This window comes from Larimichthys crocea, chromosome X, assembly GCF_000972845.2.
Source record: "Larimichthys crocea isolate SSNF chromosome X, L_crocea_2.0, whole genome shotgun sequence".
Classification (NCBI taxonomy): domain Eukaryota; kingdom Metazoa; phylum Chordata; class Actinopteri; family Sciaenidae; genus Larimichthys; species Larimichthys crocea.
Genome location: NC_040020.1, coordinates 20,553,377 through 20,561,949, shown reverse-complemented (window position 1 = coordinate 20,561,949; position 8,573 = coordinate 20,553,377). Strand labels below are relative to the sequence as shown.

Sequence of the window (8,573 nt, the reverse complement as noted above, 5' to 3'; positions counted from 1 at the left end):
TTCGGCAGGTGACGGACTCAGAGTTGTGCTTAAAGTCTGTGGTGTATAAGGTGAAAAGGAAGGGAGAAAAGCACAGTCCCCTGGTGGAGCTCCTGTATCACTGACCACCAATCAGACAGCCCACTGCCCAGACGAACAAACGGTGGCCGGCCTGTCAAGTAGTCAGTAATCCAGGAGACACTGCTCGCCAACACCCATCACCCGCAGCTTCTCACCCAGTAGCAGAGGCTGAATGGTGTTGAAAGCACTGGAGAAATCAAAGAATGTGATCCTCACTGTGCCTCCCCCACCACCAGATGCATATGGGCTCGTTGCAGCAGGTAAATGACGGCGTCATGACTCCTAAATGGGGCTGATAGGCAAACTGCAGGGGGTCCAGAAACGTCCCACCTGTGGCCTCAGCTGGGCTAGGACCAGTCTCTCCAGGACTTTCAAACATGGGATGTGAGGGCGATTGGTCTGTAGTCCGCTGGTTCGGATGGCCTCGGCTTTCAGGAGTGTCTTCCACAGCATCGGGACCTCTCCTTACCAGGCTCAGGTTGAACAGATGTCTCAGTACAGGAGACAGCTGGCTAGCACAGGTCTTCAGGATCCTAGGAGTGATGCCATCAGGGCCTGCTGCCTTTCGCTGGTTCAGTCGTTCAGCTGCCTCTTTACCTGCCTGTAGTCACCGTTGGTGGTTGATGTTTGTGTCCTCAGTGGGGGGAGGTGAGGAGGGGGGGCAGATGGGGAGGTGATTGTGTCCCCCATGCTGGGGGGTGTTTCCATCCATTTGGGACAGTGTAGGTGTGTGGGGGGCAGGGGGTGTCTGAGAGGTGGCAGGAGGTGAGCTAAACCTGTTAAAAAACTGGTTGAACTGGTTTGCTCTGTCCAGGCTCCCTGATGTCTGCCTGCCCTTCCCCTTCACCCCTGTGATGTGCTTCATTCCCCTCCACACATCCTTTACACTGTTCTGTTGGAGTTTGGCTTCCAGCTTCCTCCTGTAGTTCTCCTTGCTTGTCCGCAGCAACCTTATGTGTCTAAAAAGGCGCATAATCACAGCGGTATTAGGAAATTGGAGCCTGAGCTGACAGCTGGAGGGAAAAATGGTTATAATTTCCTGTCTAAATTCTGGAAATACTGGGGCAGTGTTTAGCTCAGTTGGTAGAGCAGTCGCCCCATGTGCGAAGGCTCAGTCCTTGCTGCTGAAGCCCAGAGTTTGAATCTGACCTGTGTCTCTTTCCCGCATGTCATTCCCCATCTCTCTCTCCCCACATTCCTGTCACTCTTCAGATGTCTCTATTGAAAATAAAGCTGGAAAAGGCCAAACAAAAATTACCTTTATAAATACTGTCATCATTGGTCCTGCTCCAGAGACATAATTTCAAACCAGATAACAGTATTTATTCACAAACATGTGCAATCTCACAATGTTTTTTCAGCCAAGAATTGATGTTTTATCTGTTGATCTACAAAGTCAACAGCTCTGCTTTTTTCTCCCCCCACACACAGTAACACTGAGTGACCTCACCCACAGCAGAACTGACAGTACTAGGAAAATTCAGACTAAAAACAGCCATTTGCAATGAAAGAGATTCAGGTCAGTGGGGACAGATTATCTTTTCTGATTATTATTGAAGTCAGTGATGCAGCAAACGCAAAATCCATTTTTATGATTTTCATTAAATATCAAATCATTATGTGAGTGCAGCCTGTGGCACAGTCATTACGAAATGCAGGGAGACACATTAACACAATTTTCAGCGATTCATATTTAGACGATGGGAGTTTAAAAGAAATACAAAAATGTTGGCAAGAAAGTGTGTTTTCAAATGTACAGGCTGTTAATTCAAAAGTAATTGAATGGGTCTAAATCAAATATTTTTTTGTTTTAGATTTGGAACTTATGTGCTTAACTTTAATCATCATATAAGTAAAAGCAGAAAAGACACATGCAAAACACAAATGGATCTGGCACGAGTGAATATATTCTCTCATAATTCAAGTTTAATGTTTTCAAAAATGTAAAGGCGCCATAATCTCTTTAATTCAAACATGTACTTTTTACATAATTCCTCACATCACGGTAAAGAGAAGATATGTCAGAAAAGGAAGCAGAGAGACGGACAAATGTGTTGAAACAGACAAGACAAACAGTTATAGCCCTCATTTGTCAATGAGATCTTGATGAAAAAGTGTAAGAGCTAAAGTCAGAGAGGCAGAACATGGAAGTTTTCTGGTATTTGTAATACTAAATCCAAGCAGAAATGAAACATCTGATCCAAGTACACTTCTTTGTGCCTATGGCTTCAATCGAGGTTCACTCTGCTATCTGTCATGTACACAATGAAAAGTGTTTGAAAGCAAAACAAAAGAAAATGGAGTGTTGAAGTAACAAAGAGTAGATAGAGAGAAAGACAAAAGGACAGGATATAAGAGTAGTCAGGTCTGGAACTGATGTTACCCGTTTCATCATCAGTCGAGCCACTAAAGAAACGCAGGAATAACCAGGTGAAGGAAAGTTAGTCGTGTGGTTTCAGACATGCTTCAGAAAGTGAGAAGAGGCCGAGTAGAGAAACACACCCGCCGTGACGGGCGGAGTGTTACGCACATTTTTACAGGCATATCTTTTATCTCCACCATTTCTAACATTCATTCTTTTACACCATCATACACACTTAACAGCCCACAATCAGAGAAGGTCCTTTTACTCAATAAAGCATTTTTCATGTTATTGCAGTTAATGACAAAGTTACCACATGTTAACCCTTGACCTTTCATTAATATTAAAAACAAGCAGTTTCATGTATCAAAAACAAGATGCAGGGCCAGTTTTTTCAGGAGTGTCTTTGTTTTTTTGTTTCCTTTTTCAACTTCACTCAGTAACCATGGCAATAGCATACAATGACTCCTGGCAATGGTGACCATTTCTGCCCCCGCTTCAGGGGAGTCCGATCTATGTGAAGTCATCGATGCTTATTAACCAAATAAACTGTGTTACAAAACTGTTACATGGATGTGTTGCATTTAGAAATGTTCATTTAACTCATAATCACTCATCTGTTACAGTGGTGACCTTGAAAAAACAAAAAAGAAGCATGTAAAAAGCAGGTATGTTCCTACGTGATACTTACGAAGGCTAAAATGGTATTTATTGACACATGACTCTTTAAATGGCTGTATATTAGTTTTTAAATAATAGATCTGTAAACCCAATCACCATGTGAGCATGCAGCAACACACCACACTGCTTCACCCCATCAAGTACTCACCTCAAAATAAACAGTAACAAACTCCAACCAACACTAGTACGTGTACAGTATCAATATGTTGTCTACTGGTGCACCGTCAAATGATAATCACAAAGTAACATTCATCCCTAATGCACACTGAAATCTACATCACTCTGAAAAATAGGTAATGAATGATGGCAGTTCTGCCCAAATACATCACAACCCTCCAGATTCAGGCATTTCATTGGCTGGCGAGAGCGCTAGCCAGTCAGTAGCACATTCACAAATCAGTGACAAGGCATCTTACCACATGATTTTCACTGGCTCCTTAAATTGTGCAGACACTGGACAGAAAGCAAACTAACTTACGGTTCATTCCGAGTGAATTAATAAAACATGTCCAGGAGAAAATCTGGCGAGTTATTTGTGTTTCTCTCCTGACGGAATGGAAACAGAGACAGGAAGTGATAATGTTGGTGTCACAGAATTTAGCGCTTCGCTGGCTCAGTTTGCCTGCCTTTGTCTTGCCTGCCTGTACACAAACTAGCAACAAACAAAAAGGTTGTCTGCAATCAGCACCCATGATTCTCCACGTACGTCTAAATGATCAATAGAAATATTTCACACAGTGGAAAGTCAAACTCGTGTTATTGCTTCTAGTGGATTACTTCGCCAAGAGTCAGACCCTGGGCTCAAATATTCAAATGCTTTTCAAGGTGTGATAAAGCCCTCGTGAGACAGACAGGTGGGGTTTGCCACATAAGACAACAAAATGAATGACAGGAAAGCTCGCACAGCCACGGGGGGAAAAAAAACTTTCCAATGTTATTTTCCCCTCAGCTGGAAACTTTGCTGACACCACCTTTGCTTCGTAATGATTCGGTAGGCTCCACCCACTCTGTAGCTCCACGCGGTCTGAATAACAAATTACCTGCAGTTGATATTCGACCCCAGTCTAGATAAGAGTTTACACTGCCCACAAACACTTTGACCTATAAACAATTCACCAGATTTGAACAAACCCCTCTGGTAATATGGCAAACACTGTAAATTTTTGCATGTCCTCAAACGTCCGTATGTTTGTGTGCATGTGCAGTGGTGTTTGTATGTAACAGCACATCCAGTTTTTTCAGCGAGCGCACAAGAATGAGGTATGCGTCGTCTCAGTACTGTATTCTGTGGGTGCAGATGTAAATGCATATATGTAACAGCGCCTCCAGTGTGTTCATTCGGTCCCGTAGCTCCCAGGATGAGAATATTGCTTCTTTCAGCTTCCACTGCCACAAAGGCAAACGCATCTCATCTCCCGACCTTTAACCTTCCCTCCCACATGAGACACGGCACAAACAAACATTCTGCTAATTTCTGATTCAAACTGCTGCCCAGCTCAGGTGCCAGGCATGAAAAATATATGACCTTTGTGCAAAAATCAGCCCTTTAAAATTGTACATGGTCTCCGTTTTTCTTTGTTTTTTTGCCTCAGATTTTTTTTATTCTTTGTCTTCTGTTTGTGCAAGCATGCTTCAGTTCTGTTAGAGACTGGCTGTGCAATAGGAACAGAGTCCAAAGACGTCGAGGAAGGGCAGGAGAGAAAGTTGGCTTCAGTTGGGGGGTGGGGGGGATTGATGATTCAGCTTCTACCTGGAGATCATCGAGCTGGATTGAGATTGACTGGAGGAGGTGGTGGCGGCGCTGAGCTGAGAGAAGCCGCTGTGACTCGACTCCAGGCTGGTCATCGAACCCCTGAAGGAAGAAACAAGAGATCAAGAGAAAATATGAGCGAACACGAACTTCACATATATGCAACACCAGAACATCCGCCGTCTGCCAGTGACTAACTGAATGCATTCTGTGCGCACGACTCGTGCTCATGCTGCAGAAACCATGCAGCCTGATCAAACCTACACGAGGGAAACTGATTCATAAGGCTCAGGCTCTGCCAGAGGCCGCAACAACCAACACAGTGTCGTAACTGTGAGAGGACATCAACATGTTTGCTTGTTCAGGTAGATTTTCAAACATACTATGGGAGAAAGGCTTCTTGCTGAAGTTCAGGGCAGTGTTGTTGTTGAGAGCAGGAGCAGATCGGCTCCATTTCATATGCAAAACCAAAAACACCTTTGGTGCAATGGCTTCCTTGCATATTCAAAGGCTTAGCTGCCTATGGCAAAGCGTGAAGCTTTGTGTGTCTTTTTATGCATTCTTTTTACATAAATCAAAATATTTTTTACTTCATCCCATGTTTATAAAGTATTAAACATACTTATATAATGCATGACAACACATGTATCAAGCATTCAAAGGACAAATATAGTCATAATACTCAGCGCCGGTCCTGGCCACATTTGTGCCCTGTCCTTTGTTAGGTTCCAAATACATTTTTTACAAACAACACACTTATAGTTTGCTTCTCTTATGCATACTGTATGTTTAAAGTTAAACATTTATGTTTTACAAAAGAAAATAACTTTCCCTTTATTTTCATTTCTATCTGTGGGGAAGTGATTACGAGCAAGGGTGAAACTTGAAATTAAAAAGTATTATTTGGAGCTGCAGTTAACAACCATTTTCATTTTCTGGCGCTTCGTATTTGACTATAAAGTGTATGATGAAAAAAGTCCAGCAAGAAGTTTTTTGTCAGACCAACAGTAGAAAACTGAAAATGATGTAACTGCTGTCCTATTACATTCTGAATGCTTGGCATGTGTTGATAGGTTGCTGCACAGGAACATTACAGACACAATGGACAAAAAGGTTACCTAAACTCTTAGTTTGTTTCAGATATTTAGAAATCTTATTTTAAACATGATGTATCAACTTCAGCAAAACATCCTGTTAAATGTGAGTTAGATGGTGATTTAAAGTCTGTTAAAACAAAACATCAGGTGCACTGAAAGCAAAGTGAGAATCAGTGAGCTGGTAGTACAGATGGATGAGTGCAGAAAAATAAGTAAAAATGCAAGGAAATGCCTCTGAAAGTGGATTCACAAGTCCATATGTAGGTGTATATTAAGTGTGCGTGTGTGTGAGTGTGTACTCTTGAAACAGCAGTACTTAACCCAGTCTAGAACTCCTGATATTAGTCATGCAAGCAAGGTGACTGAAGCCAGCAAGTGGATAGTTAGATGTAAGCTCCAGTGCGAGGATTCTTTCACTGTCAACAAGGCAACAACATCCTGTAAGCCAATGCTAAGGAAAGCCATGAGCAAGGACAGATGCAAAACAAGCATCTCTATGCTGCATCAGACGCGTGACTGCCATGAGGGGGCCGTTCAAATTAGCAGTGATGATGATGAGCTAGTGCTAAAGGAAAAAGGGGGCAAACACTGAGCCACTTACAAACTCTGCACATCACAGCAAGCCGTTCTTCACAGGAAGAAGACAGAGCAGGAGGAGGAAGAGGAGAAGGAGTGGGGAGGGGAGCAATAGAACAGGAGCAGATTGGACAGAAGAAGCTGGATTAAAGGAGTCTCCAAGGGAGGGAAGCATCCTCATTTCAAAACTGTGGGCTCTTAAGGCTTTCCATGGGGTCATTTAAGCAACATTACAGACTTAATTCATTCAAATATCAAATGTCATACGTGGCGCTATGTGGTAGGTTGTAGAAGGGGGAAACTGAAAGAAGGCAGTGGAAAATGAGCAGTCATAACGGAAGAATGTTTGAAATTAAAAACTTATCACAACATCATGGTCAAAACACCCTAAAAACAGCAAAAATATGAACACACGCATAAACGTTAAACATATAGCATGGACACAAATGTATGTATTTCTTTCAATCTCACACACAAACACTCAGAGCTACTAACCTGAAGTCCTCAGAGCCCAACACCTCGGTGTAGTACATGACTTTACACTTGTGCGAGGAGACCTGCAGGGTGGCCAGCACATCGTCCACTCGGGGCAGGTTGGTGGCCGAGCAGGCTGGCATGTTGTGGAACTTCCACTGGAGGATGTAAAAACCTGGCCACCGTGTGATGTGGGAGCCCTGAGGAGAGGACGCGTTAATAGTACAGATGAGCAAAAGATTAAAAACAAATGTTAGGACCATAATGCATCATTTTAAGAAGAACCTTACCTGCACGCTCTCGCCCTCTTTGCAGGTGAGCGGGGACTCCACCATGCTGTAATCCTGCCCCAGTGTCCAGGACTTGTCGATAAGCTGGACGTTGTTGCCTCCTGGGGATGTAATGCCATGCGCTCCCAGGGGATCTTTACGTGGAGGCTGGGGGGCCCGCTTGGAGTGGTAGATGTTGAAAACGACATCGCCTTTGCACATGTCGAAGTCCCACGTGATGACTGAGGAGGCGTCAATGATCTCAATAAGAACCTGGTTGGTAAAAAGTGGAGAAAACCCACAATGAAGTAATTTACAACATTTAACCACTAGATGGCAGAACTTTCAAAAAAAAAAAAACTCCACCACAGACATCATGCAGCTCTCTGCTGTGCTGCCCTACATTCAGTACTCATTTCAAAACATCACCCCAGGCTCTCCAGCTCTTCTTCTGACTTCGGTGCTTTGTGATGAGCCTCACCTCGTGCGGAGCTCCCTTGAAGACGCTGGCGCTTTGGTAGATCGTCTCAGTCCACAGGCGGACGTCTTCGTTCTCGAGCTCCTCGGCTGTGCGGTACATCGATTTGGGAACCAGGCCGCCTTCTGGTACCTCACACTGTGGAGGAGAAGCATGACAAACGCACACATAGAACTGGGTCAGTAAAGGAGATTTCAATGTGGGTGGTGTCATGTCACAGAAAGTTCCTATTCAGAATTAAATCATGTTCTCAAATGATAAACTGACACTCACCATACACTCTCCTCCCAGGAAGTCAGGGATGATCTCCTTGTCTATGTAGTCCACCAGCCCTCCAGGACCCTGGTAGTCATTGCCTGCATAGATGAGGAACTTCTTGCGGGTGTTTTCATCAATAAATGGACTCACCTAAGGGCAGAGGCACAAGTAGATATCAGTTATGGATACACACCAAATTAGTTGCATCCTTGTCGTACAATGGCAAAGTACGACAGTGTGTTTGTTAACAGGGACGTTTCAGTCTCATCTTTATTTCATACATGTCTCCATGTATGAAAATGATTGTGGAACACATACTACAAACACCTTTCTAATGAATATAAATTGATACTGTGAGAAGTGACTCCTCTTGGCTCTCACCAGTGTCCAGAGTACAGGGAAAACTCTGGGAGCTCTCAAGATAAGAAGCCGTCCCAGAGTCTCTGGGTAGTTGGCCTCCACGACCTCGATGATCCTCAGCAGCGCCTTGACTCCTGGTCGCCACAAGTGACGCATGTTTAGCCCCTCCAGATCTACCAGACATGTCCAACAGCTACAGAAGAGGAAA

General features: G+C 43.7%; 1 protein-coding gene across 2 annotated transcripts in view; it reads right to left on the bottom strand.

Moving 5' to 3' along the window:
- Positions 1-1,963: 1,963 nt before the first annotated feature.
- Positions 1,964-8,573, bottom strand: part of si:dkey-237i9.1 (SEC14-like protein 1) — a 29,304-nt gene continuing 22,694 nt past the window's right edge. The window contains exons 11-17 of one of the 2 annotated variants that reach the window (XM_027283108.1): positions 8,387-8,558; positions 8,021-8,155; positions 7,751-7,885; positions 7,291-7,542; positions 7,022-7,200; positions 6,552-6,578; positions 1,964-4,955 (exon numbers count right to left, since the gene is read on the bottom strand). In XM_027283108.1, the coding sequence (XP_027138909.1) occupies positions 4,850-4,955; positions 6,552-6,578; positions 7,022-7,200; positions 7,291-7,542; positions 7,751-7,885; positions 8,021-8,155; positions 8,387-8,558 (1,006 nt within the window). In that variant the 3' untranslated portion in view covers positions 1,964-4,849. The remainder of the gene's footprint in view (positions 4,956-6,551; positions 6,579-7,021; positions 7,201-7,290; positions 7,543-7,750; positions 7,886-8,020; positions 8,156-8,386; positions 8,559-8,573) is intronic. The other variant, XM_027283109.1, reaches the window with a different exon arrangement.